Source organism: Podarcis bocagei, assembly GCF_964188305.1.
Source record: "Podarcis bocagei genome assembly, chromosome: 13".
NCBI lineage: Eukaryota > Metazoa > Chordata > Lepidosauria > Squamata > Lacertidae > Podarcis > Podarcis bocagei.
This window is the reverse complement of record NC_138138.1, coordinates 25,001,349-25,022,371: the sequence shown is the minus strand read 5'-3', so window position 1 is coordinate 25,022,371 and position 21,023 is coordinate 25,001,349. Positions and strand designations below refer to the sequence as shown.

Sequence of the window (21,023 nt, the reverse complement as noted above, 5' to 3'; positions counted from 1 at the left end):
CTAGACCAAAAAGCAGCATAGAAAGAAACTGTTGGTGATAGTTCATGTAGCCCAGTCTTGAAACTGAAATAAATGGGGGGTGAGGTTGAGAATGCTCTCGAGCAAATTTTCTTTATCCAGACTTTTTATGTGGGGGGTGGGCAGGAAGGGGAAGAAAATAAGTATATATGTTCTAATCGAAGATGTATGCATTGCAGCATTTACAATTATGCTTTTGAGAAGTCTTGTGGCAGGGAAGAAAAAAATAATTTGTGCAAAATATTGAAATTGCCTAAGGTAAGCAGGGCTCCCCCTGCCCCCCAGCCAGAACTCAGTTCCGGCACCTCTCAGGTGGGCACCATTGCCATTATAAGAGAACAAGGGATGGTGAGTTTCAGCACCTCTTTTTCTAGAAAAATAGCACTGCAGTTACAAGGGTGGCCGAATGCATAAGGGCAGGCATGTCCAAAGTCCGTTTCGGGGACCTAATCCTTGGCCTGCTGGTCAATTTAATCCAGCCCCCATGGCAGTATATGTCCTGGGGTAAAATCCTAAAAACAGCTTCAATCCCAAAAAGAAGCTCAACAACTTTTGGGCTAAAATTGTAAAAAAAGGTCAACAACTTCAATCCTAAGAAAAGGCCAACAAATTTGGGCGGCCCCACGGCCCTTCACTTCATCAAATCTGGCCCTCTTTGAAAAAAGTTTGGACACCACTGCATCAGGGGGACAGGGTTCCTACTACTTTAACAGTTGCGTACACTGGCTAAAATTTCCTCTTCTGCACAACTCTTAAAGGTGCAGGAGTCCTGTTCTCCTTTTGCAGCTGGCCACCCTAATACTTACTACCTAAAAATGCATTGACAATATTTAAGTTTGAATAGAGCCATACAAAGCTGTCACCGGTCTGTCTAACTACCAGCCGTGTACTCTGACTGGTAGTGACTTTCCCAGGTCTCAAGCAGAGATCCCTGCTTCACGGTATCATTTAAACTAGTGATCTTGTCAGATTTCATGCATTCGCAGTGTGAGCTGTTTCTTGAGTGTCACTCAAATTACTATTTCAAAATGAATTTTGCAACACTGGCACTCAAAACTCTGCTGCACTTGGGTGGAGTTTGGGGTTCTGCATCTGCTTAGGGCAGCCAGATTTTTAAAAAGAAAGAATTGGGTACATGGGGGCTCCTGTGCCTTTAATATTTGCATGGAATAGGGAATTTCAGCAGGTGGTGCATGTTGACTATTAAAGATGCAATAACCTAGCTTTCTTTTGCCTCTGACCAGTCACCAGAGATCTGCTGCTTACTTTGACTGGCAGCAGCTGTTTGGCAGCGTGTGCAGAGCATCATCCCCAGCCCGTGAAATCAACTTCGAAAGTGACCTTATTCCCAGGACTGGCTAGTTGTCTCATGTGTCCCAATGTTCATGGAATCGTAGAGTTGGAAGGGACAAGGGCCATCCATTCCAACCCTCCGCAATGCAGAAATCTTTTGCCCAACGTGGGACTTGAACCCGCAACCCTGAGATGAAGCGTCTCAGAAATAGTACCAACTGAGCTATGTTGGTGTTGTCTGCTCTTGACGGGCAGCAGCTCTCTTAGGAAACTAGGCGAAGAGCCGTTCTTGTCACCCGCTCTCTTAATCCTTTTAAAGGTAAAGGTAAAGGGACCCCTGACCATTAGGTCCAGTCATGGCTGACTCTGGGGTTGTGGTGCTCATCTTGCTTTATTGGCTGAGGGAGCCGGCGTACAGCTTCCGGGTCATGTGGCCAGCATGACTAAGCCGCTTCTGGCGAACCAGAGCAGCACACGGAAATGCCGTTTACCTTCCCACCGCGGAGCGGTACCTATTTATCTACTTGCACATTGACGTGCTTTCGAACTTCTAGGTTGGCAGGAGCAGGGACCGAGCAGCGGGAGCTCACCCCATCGCGGGGATTGAAACCGCCGACCTTCTGATCGGCAAGTCCTAGGCTCTGTGGTTTAACCCACAGCGCCACCCACATCCCTTGACCCTTTTAACCGAGGGTCAAACCTGGTGGCTTCTGCCTGCAAAACACCTCCTCTGCTGCTGAGGCTCAGGTCCCTCCCAGAATCCTTTGCACTGGAGACTTTCCTGCATGGCGGTGGTAGGGCTGAGCCGTAGCAAACACCATGTGCCAAAAACCTCGAGGTGTGACTCTGCTCCAGGTGTCCCATCTTGATATTACTGACTCCCCCCTGCTCCCCCCTTTATTTCCCCCATCTATAGGGCATGAACCTCAGTGTGGGCGTTTACTGCGGGGTTCTGATGTAGGTGCCCTTGGTAGGTGCGTGTTTCTAAAAGCGGCCTTTTAAATGTTTTTGCGTCACGGTTGTTCATCTCCAGAATAGGTTGCTGTCACCCGAGACCCGCCTCCTTGCTCCTCGCAGCCTATTTTAAGCACTGATTGCTCCAGTGCTATTAATACAGGGTGTGTGGGCTGCGTTCCAGCCCCTCTGCCACCCCTCAGCTTGTTAGGCCTTTCTCATGCACCTTGAAGGAGAAGGAATTCGCTTGCCCTGCAGTCGGGAGCGTGTTTTGAAAAGGCTAAATGGATCTCATGCACAGAGTGCAGTTGACGGAACAGGCTTACCATTCCTCCAGTGGCCTTTCTAAAGAAAAAAATCACCCGGGGTTTTGGGTGCATGTGGATTGTGGTTCACTCCCTGGGATGGGCCCATGGCGGTGATAGAATATGTTATTTTTTGCAAGTGCACAAGGGTAGGGTGTTGGAGGCCAGGGGAAGATCTGGAAAGGCACAGCAAGAAGTGCTAAAGCTCTGTTACCTTGGCAGCTAAACTCATGGAATCCTGAGACCTGGTATGGGGCAAGGGCATGGCTAGGGAAATAAAATCTCTGTTTGGCTACGCAGCCCACTAGTCGACCTTGGGATAGCTTCCCGCTAGCTTTAACAGTGTTGTTGTGATGATGGAGTGGGTTAATTCCCTCTGTATGTGGCCTGAGTGGGACTCTGTATGTGGGATACAGGTGGCGCTGTGGGTTAAACCCCAGAGCCTAGGGCTTGCCGATCAGAAGGTTGGTGGTTCGAATCCCCGCGACAGGGTGAGCTCCCGTTGCTCGGTCCCTGCTCCTGACAACCTAGAAGTTCGAAAACATGTCAAAGTGCAAGTAGATAAATAGGTACCACTCTGGCGGGAAGGTAAACGGCATTTCCGTGCGCTGCTCTGGTTCGCCAGAAGTGGCTTAGTCATGCTGGCCACATGACCCGGAAGCTGTACGCCGGCTCCCTCGGTCAATAAAGCGTGATGAGCTCTGCAACCCCAGAGTCAGCCACAACTGGACCTAATGGTCAGGGGTCCCTTTACCTTTTTCTGTGGCCTGAGTGCTGTGGACGGTGGCTTGGGTACAAATTTGACCAACCTGAAAGGGGTGAGAAAAGATCGGGAACGCCAACTCATTGGCCTATGTGATCCAAGCTACAGTGAAGCATAGAGCAAGTGTATTGCAAAGGCTCCCCTTCCCCTCCCCATCTTTGAGGTGTACAATGAGCTCTTAGTCATTCCATTTCACAGATAGGAAAACTGAGGCTGAAAGATGGCACCCTCCCTTGAGGTCACCCAGTGAGACTTGAACAGAATTGGGCTTTGAACTCTGGTCTCCAAGTTTCATCCTGCGTTTTTAGAGAGTGTAAGAGGACATGTCTATGCCCTAAGGAACGTACAATCTAAAATTTGACACGGAGGAAAACAACAGGGCAGTAGAAGGGAAATGAAGGCAAGGTAAACAGAGAAGAAGTATGCACTTAAACTTACGTTGCTAATTCAGTTGCACAGTAGGGCACGGGAACAGAAAGGTGTTCTAGATAAGGTAGTTCAGGATCCTTTTGAGAGGCGCACACAAAGGCCATCTTTGTCAAGTACTGGAGGGGGGAAAGTGTTGCCCATTTATGGGCAGTCCCCCCTCCCTCCATGAGCACTTGTCTGTGTACCTCCATTATTCAGGTGTAATGCACGGATAGAACTAATTAAACAAATGGCCAAAAATAAAACAAAAATGCTTCCTTTTACATTGTCGTCACCACACTGCCTGACTGACGCAGGTTACATCTGCCTCTAAGTGACAGCTGAAGAAGTCCTGGTGCAGAAATCACACCCACCCCCTTCATCTGTTGCAGAGGAAACACAGACCACGTGTCCACTGCCAAAGGATGCAGCTCTCTAGGGCAGGGGACTCGGGGGGGGGGGGAGAGAACGCACCATCTGACCCCAATCCAATGCCCTCCAGATGTTTTGGACTTCAAGCTTCCATCAGCGGTAGCTATAGCCCAAAACATCTGGAGAGTCCCAAATTGGAGAAAGCTAGAACGGACAGAGGCTGCACTTCAGAGAGAATTTGCAGGTGCCTAAAAAAAGTGTTTCGGGTATCTAACATGAATGCAGCTCCTCCAGTCTCTGGCTGAGCCCTCAATCAATTTTCAAATGAGCCTTTGGCATGGGATACATTCTGCCAAGGGGGGAAAGTTCCCCCCGGCGGATCTGAGAGGCTGCAGTGGGATGTGGGGAGGAGGCAATGGCTGGTGCAATGCTGCAATTCCTTTCCTGCTTTCCACCTGCCTGGCTAGAGATGCAGTTGGCTGCCCATCTGTTGTTCAGCTATTTATTGATAATCTTTTTGCTCGGGTTTTTTGGTACCCTGACCAGGCTGCCCCAGAGGAGGGATGCAGATGGGGATGAGAAGGAGCTTTTAGCAAGGAAGGTGCAAATTCCACCCCCTCCCCACAAAAAATTTCGTAAGCAAATTAATTCCACTTGGACAGCAAAGCAGCTCATTGGGACTTTTGAGATTAGGGCCTGGCAGGACGCGTTTTAATCACTGGAGGTTAATGGACCAAGAAAGCAAATAATCTTCTGGTGCCAGAGGGCTATTCGCGGGGTGGGAGGGGGGAAGGAGTCTGCCCAGTTTGGCAACTGGATCCACCACAGCAACTGGGGGAGGCTGGAAACCTTTCTTCAGAATCTTAGTTCATTCTGTGCTGCAGTCTTTGCTGGCGTCATTTTGGTCTTGCTGCCGTGGTGCTAATAGGATCCTCCTAGTGGGACAGCAATAAAACTGCTAGCACATTTGTAAAGCTAAGCAGGGTCCAGTATGGTTTCAAATTGGATAGGAGAGCGCGCATTGAGATTCCTGTATTTCAAGGGGGTTGGACTACATGACCCTCAAGGTCCCTTCCAGCTCTACAAATCTATGACTCTGTGAACTTGCAGAGCTGCCTAAGACTGACCTTCTCCAATGTGGACCCCATCTGCACTATAAAGAGCTATCATACCACTTTAAGCAGATATGGTTTTCCCCAAAGCTTCATGGGAAGTGTAGTTAGTTAAGGGTGCTGGGAGTTGTTGGAATCCCCAGAATTCCTTGGGAAGAGGGATGGATTGTTCAACCACTCTGAGAAATTCCGGACATTCGCTTTGTACATGCTCAGAGCCATTCTCTCCCCTCTTTTGGAGGTTCTGGCCTGAGGTCTGGTGCTCTGATGAGCCAAGGAATGTAGACGTGACTTTTGGCCAACAAGGCAGTGCTTGTGAGCCGCCTGTGCAAGGGGAACGTTTCACACAATGAAATGAAAAGAGCCTAAATTAAGCCCTGCCTAACTGGCGCTGGGCAGCCCTACAGCCTGCTTTATTAAGGGAGTCATTCCTTCTTTCCTTCCTTCCTGGCTTTGCATTCCTATTTTATTCTCCCTGTCCCCAAGCCAAAACACCTGTTCGGATTCCAAAGGCAGGAAAAGTTATTCTTCTAGTACAAACTTCCTGAGGAGGTCCAGATCCGGCCCTTCAGCTGTGCCTTATAGGGAGGAAGTGCATCTCATGCTGGGAAGAGGTTTAGTCAGTTTCTGAGTCCCTTCCCTCGTGCGCTCCCCCCCCGCCCCCCCTTGCCGCAGCCTGGTGTCCATCTGCCTACCGCATTAAAGAGAGAGAAGCGGAGCCTCTTGCAAACATTTGCGCCATTCAAAGCAACCTGAGACACCATCTGGGGCTGCTTTTGGGAGGGGGACGTTCAAAGATATGCATAGCTGTTGATCCCACAGAGAGAAAGCTAGAGGGAGAAGCGCTTTATATGGCTGTTGGTCCACCAGCACTAGATGTGACACTTTGCAGAGCAACACAAGCAAATACACACACAGAAGTACTTGTGCTAAGGCGAGGGGTAGGCCCATGACCTGAATGCGGCCCTCACATGCTCTCTGGCCGGCCCTTGGGACTCTTCCTAGGCCACACCCCTCCCTGACCTTGCTCGACCCTCTCCTTGAGTGTTGTCATCAGGTGATGAGCAGGGATTAAAGCACTTCTTAAAAGTGCTGTTTGAAGCAGCTTGTGGGCTTCCGCCAGCGGGCGTGAGGCTGTTTAAAGTGGCGTGGTACTGCTTTAAATGTATAATATGTGTTGCGTAGTGGTTTTGATCCAGGACTAGGAAGAACTCAGCTTAAACCTACAGTTGTCCATAAATCTCCCTGGGGGCCCAAGCCCCTCCCCCTCCCCTGCAAAAATAGAGGCTAAATTCTGCTCAGTGGGGTAGACAAGCTACCCAGTAATAGTACTTTTTTCTTGTCTAAATTCAGTGTCAAGTTTACCCAGTTCATTACAGTGCCCAGGCATTGATTCAGATTACACAATGCCTCACTTTGATTTCATGAAAAGGAGAGGTAGAGCTGCAGGCTACCTGCATCTCCAGAATGGCACATACCTCCAGATAGCATCCGTCCGTGGTTTCATACAGATGTTAAACAGCATAGGGCAGAGGTCGCCAACCTAGGCTATGGGCACATTTTGATTTTTGAGTAAACGCTGTGTGTGGGTGCCGCCACCCTTTCTGGTTGCTTTTCTCCCCGCTCCTCCTCCTCTGGATCAGTCCCCCATCCCCAAAGAAAGTGCTTATGCACAGACCTCACTTTCCCAAGGAGCTGACAGAGCAGAATTAAGCTTAGCTGCAAAAAGGACATAGAGTTGAAAGAAGTAGGCATGAATGTCATTCTTCCAACTTCCTCCTCCTATTCTGTGTACAGTGGTACCTTGGGTTACATACACTTCAGGTTACATACACTTCAGGTTACAGACTCTGCTAACCCAAAAATATTACCTCAGGTTAAGAACTTTGCTTCAGGATGAGAACAGAAATCGTGCTCCGGTGGTGCGGCGGCAGCAGGAGGCCCCATTAGCTAAAGTGGTGCTTCAGGTTAAGAACTGTTTCAGCTTAAGAACGGACCTCTGGAACGAATTACCGTATTTTTCGCTCCATAACACGCATCCGACCATAACACGCACATAGTTTTTAGAGGAGGAAAACAAGAAAAAAAAATATTCTAAATGAAACAGTGGATGTATGATTTTTGTGGTTCATTCTGTGGCCACAGACATGTGATCTGACGGTGAGTTTGGGGTAGCCCAATGCAAAAATCCTGAGGATCCATGTGGATCCACGCTTTGTAACCACGTTTTTGCACCACTGCGGCCCCAAGCGACAGTGGGTGCGTGATTTTTTTGGTGCAAGCTGTAGCCATGGACATGCTATGTGATCTGATGGTGAATTTGGGGTGACCTAATGCAAAAATCCTGAGGATCCATGTGGATCTGTGCTTTGTAACCAGGCTCTCTGTCCCTCTCTCCTCCCCACTCAGCAGCTCTTCTCCCGCTTTGCTGTTTCAAAGCGAGCCACGGAGGAGGGAAGGAAGGGGAACCATGGATCCTCTGCTCACGACTGCAGCAGATCCCCCCCTGCCACCCATAGGCATTCCCTCTATAACACGCACAGACATTTCCCCTTACTTTCTAGGAGGAAAAAGGTGAGTGTTATGGTGCAAAAAATACGGTAAGTACTTAACCCAAGGTACCACTGTACTTCTCAAGGGAGGGGGAAAAGTAACTATCTCTGATCACGGCGGCCAAGGACGCGATGGGAGGGAGGCCTCAATGGCTTTGTGAATGCCAGGGGAAGACTTCAGGGGATCCTGGGCACTGTTTTGGTCACCCATGAAATAGGGAATATATAGGGAACCCAATTGCCTAGCTGCAAAGGGGCAGAGTGCTGACCTTGCCAGCACCACATTCTGGAATCAGCCATCCAATAGGAGCAGAATCACTGAGGTCGCTCCAACCCCCAGCCCAGACAGCCTAACCAGTTGGATACCATGTAGTACAAAAAGGCTCTAAGAGATACAGGAGAAATCAATATGATCACTGTCCTCCTCCTCTCAGCAAAGGTCATCCCCCAGGGCAACCGAGGCAGTTTCCATTCCAAAACCAGGCCTGAAGCCCAGTTGAAATGGATCTAGAAAGTCAGTTTCATCCAAGAGTACCTGGAGCTGGCCGGTGACAATCTTGCTCCAGCACCGTGCCCAGAAAGGGGATGTTGGCAACTGGTCTGCAGTTTTTATTTTCTGGGTTCAGGCTAGGTTTATTCATAGCTCCTGGCCCTTCTCCAGGCAATCTGGATCGAAGCGTGCAAAATAAGAGATTATGGAAATAGTTCTGATTTGCAAAATAACGCAGGTTGCAGAACCTAGCTTTTCTTGCTGCAGAATTGGGATTTCCTAGGCAGAGATTTTTCTTTTCTTTTTTTAGTGTAGAGTACCCAAAGCTCTAAATATAACTTAATGCCTGCCTAGCCAAAACCAAACATCACTTCTTACTGCAAATCTATGAGGCACTGTTTGCTTGTTTATTGCAGAACCCAGGCTGTTGTGACAGCTTAGGCTAAGGAAGAAGGGAAGCATTGAGCTGGGGTATTAGTTGTAGCGGGAAGGAGGCAAAGGACTGAGAACCATGCATGGGACAGAAAAAAAGCTCTTTTCTCCAGCAATGGGGCTGTTTCCCTCCCTGTTTCCTCCTCTGGTTTCTAAAACCTCAGCGTCCTCAGCCTCTGTGTTTTCATAACCTTGCTTAAGATGAAGAACAGTGAGCCACATGGTAACCTTGGACTCTGCGATGTTCGGACACTCTGTTATAAACTCACAGCTACTCCCCACAGCTACTCCTCTCTGAATGTTACAGAACCTTTGGGCAAACACACAGTCCTCTGGGAAGTTCTCCCGTGCAAAAACTCCATTGGAACAAACAAACAGCTCTCGTTCATTTTGGTGGGACTCAAATAGGACAGCCTGGCCACAATACAGCTTGTCATTTATGTACAAAAGGCGCCTTTTTTAATTTACAGGGTTTCATTCATTAGATTTTGAATATTTCGTGTACAAAAAGAAAAGAGACAAACCACAAGAGACAAACACATACATGTGCAAATGCAGTAAACAACGATTAAGGAAATAATTCTTTTTGCAACAAACAATTGTGGATAGAGGAGCACGAAGTGGGATTTGACTATTGGTCCAAACTTGTCTGCTGCCCATTGCTTAAGCAAACAAGACTGTGCAGGGGCCCCATATCTCCGAAAATATTCTATTCTTTTCCCACTTGGGGAAGGTAACTTTCTCACAAGTAGCTGGGTTGGGTCATGCCTTCCGTCCATTGTTTGCTTAGGGGAAGAGTATCTTCCCTTCCTTGTTGAAGTGCTAAGTGTTTAGCCACCATGAAGGCCAGCAATAGGCAGTCAGCATTCCAAAGGGTTGGTACCCTATTCAACAAGTTGTTGACATCTTTGAAACTTGGGTGGGGGGTCCAAAACCACCTTTATGTGGTTGGTTGCCTCTGAACAATACTTTCCTGTCCTTGACATCCTTTTCTGGAAGAGGAATTGTCGGGTCCAGTACACTCTAAAGCAGCGGTTCTCAACCTGTGGGTCTCCAGATGTTGTTGGACTACAACTCCCATCATCCCTGAGCTCTGGCCTTGCTAGCTAGGGGTGATGGGAGTTGTAGTTCAGCAACATCTGGGGACCCACAGGCTGAGAAAGGCTGCTCTAAAGGCAGTTTTGTTGTTGTACTTCAGTCGGACTTACTTCGGAGTAAACATGCATAAGACTGCTCCAAGATTCATTCATTTAGAATGCAGATTCCAAATGCTTGTAAGAGTTGGACTGAGATATTATTTATTATAATCATGAACATGAGAAGAGCCAACCAATTGATTATTATGATTATAATATAATACGTATTGTAATAAATAATAACTCCTTCTCCTACTAAATGTACCCTAAGTGGATACTGCGTAACCACGAGTCTCCTGTTTTAATGGCTGCGTCATTTTAATTGGATTATTCTCTTGTGCATTTTAATTACGGATATTCTTTTTTTAACGTCTGTGTAATTGGCTTTTTATATTTTGTAAACCACTTATTGGCACTAAGCAGCATATAAACAAATTAATAAGAGTATTTCCCGGAAGATCTTGCTCCTTCTCTCATTAAGACGGAGCTGCCTGACGTGCATTTTCCCCCTCTTCTTCCTTTTTTCAAAATCCATTGCTTTTGTAGCCAGCTCAAGGCCCTCTCTGTTTTGCCTAAAGAAGGATGCTGCACAAGCTGTGAGGTCTTGTATTTTCATACACAGGTGAAACATAAGGAAGGCCACTAAGGTCCGGCCGAACCCAAAGAGTACTCACTAGTGGTTCCTCAGCCTTTCAGGAAAACGTGAACAAGTGGGGTGCCGCAGGGTTCTTTCCTGAGCCCATTATTGTTCAGTGTCTTTATAAACAACGTGGATGAAGGGATTGAGGGCATGCTCATCAGATTTGTTGACGACCTCAAACTGGGAGGGGTAGCCAGTTCTGCTAAAGTCTGAGTAGAACTGTGTCTCCACTAACAAAACCCCACAGAAATCTACTACAGTCGTACCTTGGATCTCAAACAGCTTAGTTGCCGAACATTTTGGCTCCCGAATGATCGAAAACCGGAAGTGAGTGTTCCGGTTGCAAACTATTTTTGGAAGCCGAAAGTCCGATGGGGCTTCTGATTGGCTGCAGGACCTTCCTGCAGCCAATCAGAAGCTGTGCTTTGGTTTCCGAACATTTTTGAAGTTGAACGGACTTCCGGAACAGATTCTGTTTGACTTCCAAGGTACGACTGTACAGTGTCCCTGACAGGTGGCATTGGCAGGCAATCCACCTTCTACTTTAAATACCTCTTAATGAAGGGGAGGTCAGCTCCCTTCCAAGGCAATCTCTTCCACTGTGGGAAAGCTCAAGTCACCAGGATGTTCTTCCTAATGTTTAGCCTGGATCCCTTTTCTTTTAATTTGAGCCCACAGGCTGGGTCCTACCCTCTAGAGCAGGCATGACCAAACTTGGCCCTCCAGCTGTTTTGGGACTACAATTCCCATCATCCCTGACCACTGGTCCTGTTAGTTAGGGATGATGGGAGCTGTAGTCCCAAAACAGCTGGAGGGCCAAGTTTGGCCATGCCTGCTCTAGAGCGACAGGACACAAATGGGCTCATTGCCATCCATCCATCTGTCCTCCGTAAACTTGTCGTTGAAAGGTTGGCAGAACATGCCTAATTGCTTTAGATTTAGCATGAGGCAGATTCATATAAGACCATGTCATAGGAAGAAGCTGCCTTCAACCTGCTATTCAGACCACATATGCAACATAAAGCACTAGGATTGCATTTTGAACTGCCATGGTTTTCCCCAAAGAATCCTATGACTGTTGCAGACATCGCCTCAGGTGCGTTTCCCAGAACCACCAGGAGACAGCAGGCATTGAACCTGGGGCCTTCTGCATTCAAAGCATGTGCTCTGCCATTGAGTTATGCACTCTACCTTATCCTTAGCTTGTAATGAAGGGGTTGCCTGAGATCTTGGATGCCGTTAATAAAATTAGGTTGAGAGACTGGCAGGTGAGACTCAGGTGTGTGAGATCTGGCTGTCAATACTCAACTTAGGGATGATGTTCTCTTGGCAAGGAGAGAATTCTGGACTTCACATGCTCCAGGAATGAACCGCTGGCACTGAGAACAGGTTCTAGTGTCTAAAATCGGTTGGACTCATTCTTTTGTGTTCAGGCCAGGAACTTTGACCCCCGTTTGCCCCCAAACTCCTCATCTCACCTTTTCCCTCCCACGCCCTCCTGCAGCTGCCGAAACCCAATAATGACTTTGGATAAACATCTCCCGCTCCATCCCAATCTTCTGATCTGTGTCAATTTAGGAACCATCAATTTCCCCTCCTTCCTGTGGTAACCGTAGAGACGGTACATTATGTAACTTTGATGTCTGACTCATCTCCACCCCCTCGCTGTCGATTTTTGTCTCTGCCCAGCTCAGGGTGGTAACCATCCTCCCCTATGTTCTTCGGATCTGGGACCCGCCTGCATCTCCGCGTGGCCCAGGAAAATAAAAAAGAAGTGTCAGCCTCCATAGAGTTCCCATGGCAGGGCATGGAATAATAATAATAATAATAATAATAATAATAATAATAATAATAATAATAATAATAATAATAATTTATTATTTATACCCCGCCCATGTGGCTGAGCCTCCCCAGCCACTCTGGGCGGCTTCCAATCAAGTGTTAAAAACAAGGCTGCCTTCAGATATCTTTTAAAGATAGGATAGCTGCTTATTTCCTTCACATCTGAAGGGAGGGCGTTCCACAGGGTAGGCGCCACTACCGAGAAGGCCCTCTGTCTGGTTCCCTGTAACCTCACTTCTCGCAATGAGGGAACCGCCAGAAGGCCCTTGGCGCTGGATCTCAGGGTCCGGGCTGAACGATGGGGGTGGAGACGCTCCTTCAGGTATACAGGACCTGGAAACGTCTCAGGGGCAGCCAGGTCCTGAGAACCCCATTCCTTCCTGCTCAGGTGCTTTCTGTGGCTCTTGCCAAGGAAGTGGCATGCAAGGAAAAGGTGCCGAGTGGGTGATGGGTGGGCTCAAAGCCCTCAAGTTCCAAGGTCAGACCTTATAACCTGGAACTGCTTCTCTGCACCAAAGCACCATCCAGCGACAGTCCTATTAGGACTGTCAAGATTGCCTCTGATCCCGTGCAGAGTTACTTTCCCTTGCTGCTGAGCTGACAGCTCTGCCCACAGTGCATTTATGACTGTGCTTCTCCACATTTATTTTGCCTCCAGGTTGGCAACTGTGGTGGTGGTGGTGGTGGTGGTGGTGGTGATGATGATACCTCTCAGATTACCTTTCCTGTCATGGCTCTCAGTCTACAAACAGCCTTTCATGCATGTCTTCACAACCGTAAGGGCCGGTGAAAGGAGAGAGGGGGTGCCAGCTATGGTTCTGGTTTGGAAGAAACCCAATTGTATCCGCCCAAGGCAAGGACACAACTACAGTGGTACCTTGGGTTATAAACACCTCAGGTTACAAACACTTCAGGTTACAGACTCCACTAACCTGGAAGTAGTACCTCGGGTTAAGAACTTTACCTCAGGATGAGAACAGAAATCGCTCACTGGTGGTGCGGTGGCAGCGGGAGGCCCCATTAGCTAAAGTGGTACCTCAGGTTAAGAACGGTTTCAGGTAAAGAACGGACCTCCGGAACAAATTAAGTTCATAACCAGAGGTACCACTATACAGATTCCTCAGGTGTTTCTGGTACAGTGGTACCTCAGGTTACAGACACTTCAGGTTACAGACTCTGCTAACCCAGAAATAGTACCTTGGGTTAAGAACTGTGCTTCAGGATGAGAACAGAAATCGCACGGCGGCAGTAGGAGTCCCCATTAACTAAAGTGGTACCTCAGGTTAAGAACAGTTTCAGGTTAAGAACGGACCTCCGGAACGAATTAAGTTCTTAACCCGAGGTACCATTGTACTTGGATTAAGCTTCTTGAGTTTGACTGTGTGCTTTCAGAAGACATAGGGTGGCATCAATTCATTGCATTTAAACCCCGCCTTTCCTCATAACAGAGCTCAAGGGTCATACACATGGTTCTCACCCATTTGTCCCCACGACAGCCCTGAAAGGTAGGTTAGGCAGAGGGAGAGGGAATGGTTCAAAGTCACCCAGTGAGCTGATGGGCATTTGAGTCTAAAAGTCTTAATTTTTGCATTGTACTATTAGGCTGTCGTTTTTCCAGCTGCCCATTCTAGGCGTTGGGGGGGGGAGGGGGCACTAGCTTAGGGTGTGTGAGGGAGGCTTGGGGTTGGATCCTCAAGTAGCATCCCTAGGCCAAGAGGAGGAGATGGCTACATCCAGCAGCGCTTTTATGCCAGTGGAGGAGAGCTGGCAGAGATTTAACCCCTGGGGTGCAAGTTACTTGACTTTCCAGCACAGATGCCCTTTCTGTTTCCAGATGCACAGGCAAGCTTCACCCACCCACCAGCCCAGGACCCAGAAAGGCACATTTCCCTGCCCATCAGAGAGGCGGTCTCCAAAAGCTAGCTGCAGTCACAGTGGCTTGGCAAAATGAGGGAGGGTGGCAATCTTAAAAAAAAAAAGGGGGGAATCCCTTCTGGGACCGTTGAAATGTTGACACTCCCCCCCACCAGGGGAGTTCTGCTGTTTGTGAATTTCCCTACCCTGCTTCCTGCAGTCTCCTGGCAGTGAGCTTATCATTTTTCATTGTGCCCAGGAGATGGAGTGCCAATGTTGGCAGGACTTTCTGGTCAGCTGCCAGATTTGTCCTTCGGGCTGCTGTTAGTAGCCGAAGGCTGTTTGTGTGTGGCACTTTGCATTGGTAGAGTTTTATTATTGCATTTGGTCTTTGCACCAGTCCTACAAGGCATGCATCACTTAACTGTTCCCATTTTGCAGATGGGGAAAACTGAGGCTTAAAGAGAAAGTTGCTTGAGGCCTGCAAAACAATATATGTGGTGGAGGAACCGTGGGAACTATAGTTTGTAAAGGGTGCTGGGAACTGTAGCTCTTTGAAGGTTATTCTACAGTTTCAGGGACCCTTCCTGGGAAGCTGTGTGCTTTGAATGTATGGTGTGAATGCAGCCTTCATAAGGCGCTTGGTTTGTCATTCTAACACCAGTATTTGGCTTAGCGTTCCCAGCTACAAATCTTTGCCCATAGCAGATTTGTGCACACATGATAGTACATGGGTAAGAAATTATGTTCAGCTTGCATTTCAAGACAATCCCACTTACATTAGAACTCTTCGAAACAAGATGCAAACCAAAACACAACCATCATTTGAAATACACAAGTCTTGGAACTGCGCAGTACAGTTCTCCAGGCAAGTAATGTGTACCTCACTCTCACACAAAAAAAACAACAGCACATTCTGGAGTAAAGTGTGCATAAAAGTACATATATATGTTGGTGGAAAAAACATACAGAAATGCATTATATTAGGGGAAAGTTTTCTTCAAAAATGTGTATATTAGATTACACTGCTCCCTATCTCCATTTTATCCTCTCAACAACTCTGTTCGGTAGGTTTGGCTGAGACAGTGGCTGGCCCAAGGTCACCCAGTGAGCTGCATGGCTGAGTGGTGATTTGAACCCTGGCCTCCCAGGTCCTAGCCCAACACTCTAACCATTACACCACGATGGGTTTCCTTGTTTACAGTGCAAGTCCAGGAAGAACCTGAAATGGTTTTTGCTTTGAAACTGTACCAGGACTTAGCTAAGGAAAAGTTTCCAGGGTCCTAACCATGGTATACTTGGTTAGGACCCCAGAAACTAGGGGACCCCAGAAATTGCTAAGCGTAAGCTATTCCTATTTCTGTTGTTTCTTTTTGGTGTGATTGCGAGCTGCTGAAAGCTTCACCGGGGCTCAGTTCACAATCCTGGAACACATAAAGTCAACTGAGTAGCTCTGAGCTTGCACAGAGAGAAATGACTTTTAAAAATTTAAATTACTTCCTGATTATTATTTTTTAGTTCTGTGCAGCTTACAGAATAACAATACTGTCCCAATAAAATCCAATTGTACATTTACCAAGCAATGAAACACTACCTGGTCTGGGACTAACACTAACACACGGGTGGCACTGTGGTCTAAACCACCCAGCCTCTTGGGCTTGCTGATCGGAAGGTCGGTGGATTGAATCCCCACGACGGAGTGAGCTCCCGTTGCTCTGTCCCAGCTCCTATCAACCTAGCAGTTTGAAAGCACATCAGTGCAAGTAGATAAATAGGTACTGCTGTAGGGGGAAGGTAAATGGCATTTCCGTGCGCTCTGGTTTCCATCACAGTGTCCCGTTGCGGCAGAAGCTGTTTAGTCATGCTGGCCACATGACCCGGAAAGCTGTCTGTGGACAAACGCTGGTTCCCTCAGCCTGAAAGCAAGATGAGCACCGCAACCCCATAGTCACATTTGACTGGACTTAACCGTCCAGGGGTCATTTACTTTTCTATTCTTTTTAACACAAGGGCACAATCCTTCTATATTTGTTTGGAAGCAAATCACACTAAGTTTAATGGGAATTGCTCACCAACAAGTGTGTTTGGGGTTGCAGCTTTTAACCCTGTTGAGAAATTAACTTTTGTGGGGGATGATGCTGACATCCCTGTAGTTTTTGCCATTTTGTAGACCCATTGGAGCCAACTGGGGCGCAGAGGGCGATCTTCATGGGAAATACATTTAAACATTTTCGCACTGTACCTCCAGTTAATTGCATTTGTGAATTCCCAGCATGTTTGCCTGCCTCTTCCCTCTTCCATCCTCTGCTATTCTTCCCCCTTTCTTACCCCACCCCCCATCAGGAAGCATTGTGGGTGGGGGGGTGAGGGAACAGGGGAAGGAAAGAATCAACAGAATGGTCGGATGTAACTATTTTTAGCATTGGGGGTTTGGCTCGGAGTTCCTGGAGCCAGTTTGGTCTTATCTGGCCCCTGCACCGGGCTGGAGGATGGGGGAGCGGAGAGCTACGTTTTCAGAGTTCAGGTCAAGCCTGATCATTTTAGGAGAATGGTTCGTCCCTGACCTTCCAGCTGCGACTGGTTGGTCTTTGGTTCCTTGAAGCTGAACGAAATAGTTCAATAATAATAATGTCAACAACAACAACACCCACCTATGTGTCAAGGGTCCTGCCGTCCCCTGTTGTGTAGATGCTTCCCAAAGTTTTTTTTCATTCAGCCCTTGTTTCTTCAGCATCCCCCATCTTACAAACCCTTCAGTTTTCCTTCAGGTCCTCCACCCATCCTTTCTCAGGACACAAGCCTGGGCAGTGTGTATGGAGGTCCTGGGCTGCCTAGATGGCAAGACACCCCTCCCCCACACACTCTCTCGGTCTCATTGGTCCAAAGGAGAGCAGAGCAATACGTTTAGCACCAGCAGGAAGCGAACAAGGCGTCATCCAACCATTGCTTAGGGACTCAGCTTCGGATTTGTGTAGGGTTTACTCCTGAGCCTTTTCTTCTCCCCCAAGGCAGTGGGGCTTTAGGATCAGGGTTTTCCTTCTCCTAGATGGGCTGCCTTCCCAGGTTCACGAGCCCCATCTGCCCCTAAATGCAACGAATACAAATAAAGCAAAACAACAAGTGGCCTTGCCATGGGCAAACAGGATTCAGGCCTGGGCTGCCACAGCCATTTTAGCTGAGGCTCATGGGAGTGCAGCAACAGCCGGAGAGCACCTGGTTAGGAAAGGTTGTTCTGGGCTGTGGACTTCATGGTCTTCTTCACATCCTTCCATATATGGTAAGCCAACCCTGCTATGTTTCCGGGTGAGTGGGCCCTGTATGTCTGCCCTAACTCAGAAGCCCTAGCCTGAATCCCGCTGCACCCCTGACCACTCTTGTCTTATTCCTCCTTTCCCTTCTCTTAGGACGGGTCCCGCCAGCGCCCCCTGCAACACAAGAAGAAGACGGTCTCCTTCAGCACCATGCCCAGCAACCGCAAGCTCAGCAGCACCGCCGCCTGCATCTCCTTCATGCTGGAGGGCTGCGAGATGAAGAAAGTGCGCTCCAACTCCCGCATGTACAGCCGGTTCTTTGTGCTGGACCCGGACTTGCGCTTCATGCACTGGGAGCCTTCCAAGAAAGACTCCGAGAAGGCCAAGATTGAAATCAAGTCAGTCAAGGAGGTGCGAGTTGGGAAGAAGACGCCGGTGCTGCGCTCCAATGGCCTCTCGGACCAGTTCCCGGATGAATGCGCCTTCTCGATCATCTACGGGGACAACTACGAGTCTCTGGACCTGGTGGCCGGCTCTGTCGACGTGGTGAACGCCTGGGTGATGGGGCTGCGGTACTTGGCCTCCTATGGGAAGCACACCCTGGAGGGGGCTCCCGAGACCAGCCACCCGAACCCCCGCACTTCCTGGATCGCCTCTGTCTTTGACATTGCGGATCTGGAGAAGGAAGGCCGGATCCCGGTTTCCCGTGCTGTGCAGCTCATCCGGGCCCTCAACCCTGGCATGAAGATGTCCACCATAGAGCTGAAGTTCAAGGAGCTCCAGAAAGCGGCCAGTGAGCGACTCGGGGAGGAGGTGGGCTGCGAGGTCTTTGTGGAGGCCTACTGTGAGCTGTGCACCAGGCCGGAGGTCTTCTTCCTCTTGGTCCAGTTCTCCAGCAACAAGGAGTACATGGGCCTGAAGGACCTCATGAGCTTCTTGGAGGCCGAGCAGGGCATGGAGGGTGTGACAGAGGAGATGTGCCTGGAGATCGTCCGGAAGTACGAGCCCTCCAAGGAAGGCCGGGAAAGGGGCTACTTGGCCATTGACGGCTTCACTCGCTACCTCCTCTCCGCCGACTGCGACATCTTCGACCCCCAGCACCGCAAGGTGTGCCAGGACATGACCCAGCCGTTGTCCCACTACTTCATTAGCTCCGCGCACGGAGCGTGCCTGGCCGAGGACAGCTGCTTCTGGGGCGGCTCCACTTCGGACATTGGGGGCTATGTGGCGGCGCTCAAGGCCGGCTGCCGCAGCCTGGAGCTCGTGGTCTGCGACGGCTCGTCTGGGGAGCCAGTAGTCGGTGCTGGCACCCGCTTGGCCTTCTCTAGAGTGGTGGGTGCAGTTGCCGAGCACGCCTTTGAGGCCTCCGACTTCCCGCTCATCCTGTGCCTCTCGGTGCGTTGCTGCATCGCCCAGCAGCACCTGGTGGCCGAGCACCTGAGGAAGACATTTGGGGACAAGCTGTACCTGGTGCCTCCGAACCCCAGCGAGTCCTACCTCCCCTCCCCGGAAAAGCTCAAGAACTGCATCCTCATCAAGAGCCGGAAGCTGCTCCCCAGCTGCCAGGCCGGCGAGGGGGACGTGTCAGATGATGAGGAGACCCTGGAGCTCAGCCTGCCTCTCAGCGAGGAGGACCGAGAGCGGCCGCGTTGCCGGCGGGCCTTGTGCCGCGAGCTCTCGGACCTGGTGAGCCTGTGCCAGGCGGTGTCCTTCCAGGGCTTTGAGGCCTCTCGGCGGAACCAGTGCTATTGGGAAACCTGCTCCTTCAGCGAGGTGGAGGCCGGGCGCTACGCCAATGAAGAACCGGAGGATTTTGTGGAGTACAACAAGCGCTTCCTCTCCCGGGTCTACCCTAGCCCCATGCGCATTGACGCCAGCAACATGAACCCCCAGGACTTCTGGAAGTGCGGCTGCCAGATGGTGGCCATGAACTACCAGACGCCAGGCCTCATGATGGACTTGAACGCTGGCTGGTTCCGCCAGAACGGGGGCTGCGGCTATGTCCTCCGGCCAGCCATCATGCGCGAGGAAGTGTCCTACTTCAGCGCAAACACCCGGGACACCTTGCCGGGCATCTCGGCCCAGCTCCTGCACCTCAAGGTGATCAGTGGCCAGAATCTGCCCAAACCCAAGGGCTCCGGGGCCAAGGGTGACGTGGTGGAGCCGTACGTTTGTGCCGAGATGCATGGCATCCCCGCTGACTGTGCCGAGAAACGCACCAAGACGGTGCTGCAGAGTGGAGACAACCCTGTCTTTGAGGAAACCCTGGAGTTCCAGGTGAACCTCCCAGAGCTGGCGATTCTGAGATTCATGGTGCTCGATGACGACTACATCGGGGATGAGTTCATCGCGCAGTACACAATCCCTTTCGAGTGCCTCCAGGTGGGGTACCGCCATGTGCCCCTCCAGTCCCTGGCTGGTGAGCCCCTCGCCAACACCACCTTGTTTGTCCATGTTGCCATCACCAACCGGCGAGGCGGAGGCAAAGCGCACCGGAGGGGGCTCTCGGGACGCAAGGGCCGGCGCATGCGGGAGTACACCTCCACCAAGGCCACGGGCATTAAGGCTATTGACGAGGTGTTCCGCACTGCCACTCAGCCACTGCGGGAGGCCACAGACCTGCGGGAGAACATGCAGGTACCCAGGTAGTGGGAGATGGGGGATGGGGCCTTCTGAGTTTGGCTTGCAGGTCTTGGAGATGGGGAGGAGGAGGGTGTCTGAATTGTCTGAATGCCTATCTACTTTAAAAATATGGAGTACAGTCGTACCTTGGCTCCCAAACGCCTTGGGAGTTGAACATTCCAGCTCCTGAATGACTGGAAACTGGAAGTGAGTGTTCCAGTTTTCGAACATTATTTTGGAAGCCAAACGTCTGATGGGGCTTCTGCAGCTTCTGATTTGCTGCAGGAGCTTCCTGCAGCAAATCAGAAGCTGTGCTTTGAAAGTTGAACGTTTCAGAAGTCGAACAGACTTCCGGAACAGATTCAGTACGACTTCCGAAGTATGGGTATAGGCACAAGGAGGGCATATATTATTTTGTTATTATCCTTGCTCTTGTGAGCGAGATCAGCAGAGTACCATCCTTTGCAGCTTTAAATTTGGAAGCTAAGACAAAGTTGATTTAACCCTCTAGAAACAATAATCCAGGATGCTTTAAGGCAGACTGGATTTTCCCTGATATTACCTCTTTTCTCCACCTTAAAAATAACAATTGCACACACATTGTTTTGTGGAGAAGTACAAGTAGTATTTACTTACATAATCTAGTTTTTGAAGCAGCAGTTACTGTAGCAAAATGAAGGCAGGTTTATAACTACTATATGTTACAAAAATACAAAATATAAGTTCAAAATGGTGTCTGAGCTCCAGAGCTCAGACACATATGTGGAGTTGGCTTGGAAGCATGTAGAAGAAAAAGAGAGGTGCCCTGGCAGGAGGGAATTATGTCCTGTTACAGCTTCTTGCCCAGGCAGGCAAAAGAAGTGATCTCACAGAGTTCTCTCTAGCAAATTTTACAGGAAAGCTCTGTGAGCCTCAGCTTCTTCTTGCACTTATCTGGCAAAACATGAATTGTTGGTTTGAGTGCAGTAATGTCCCACAG

General features: G+C 49.4%; 1 protein-coding gene across 2 annotated transcripts in view; it reads left to right on the top strand.

Annotated features, from left to right (window-relative positions):
• Positions 1-21,023, top strand: part of LOC308570987 (inactive phospholipase C-like protein 2) — a 37,830-nt gene that overhangs the window by 6,333 nt on the left and 10,474 nt on the right. The window contains exon 2 of one of the 2 annotated variants that reach the window (XM_081166150.1): positions 17,576-20,059. In XM_081166150.1, coding sequence (XP_081022276.1) covers positions 17,576-20,059 — 2,484 coding nt within the window. Of the gene's footprint in view, positions 1-17,575; positions 20,068-21,023 lie in introns of both variants that reach the window. The other variant, XM_081166151.1, reaches the window with a different exon arrangement.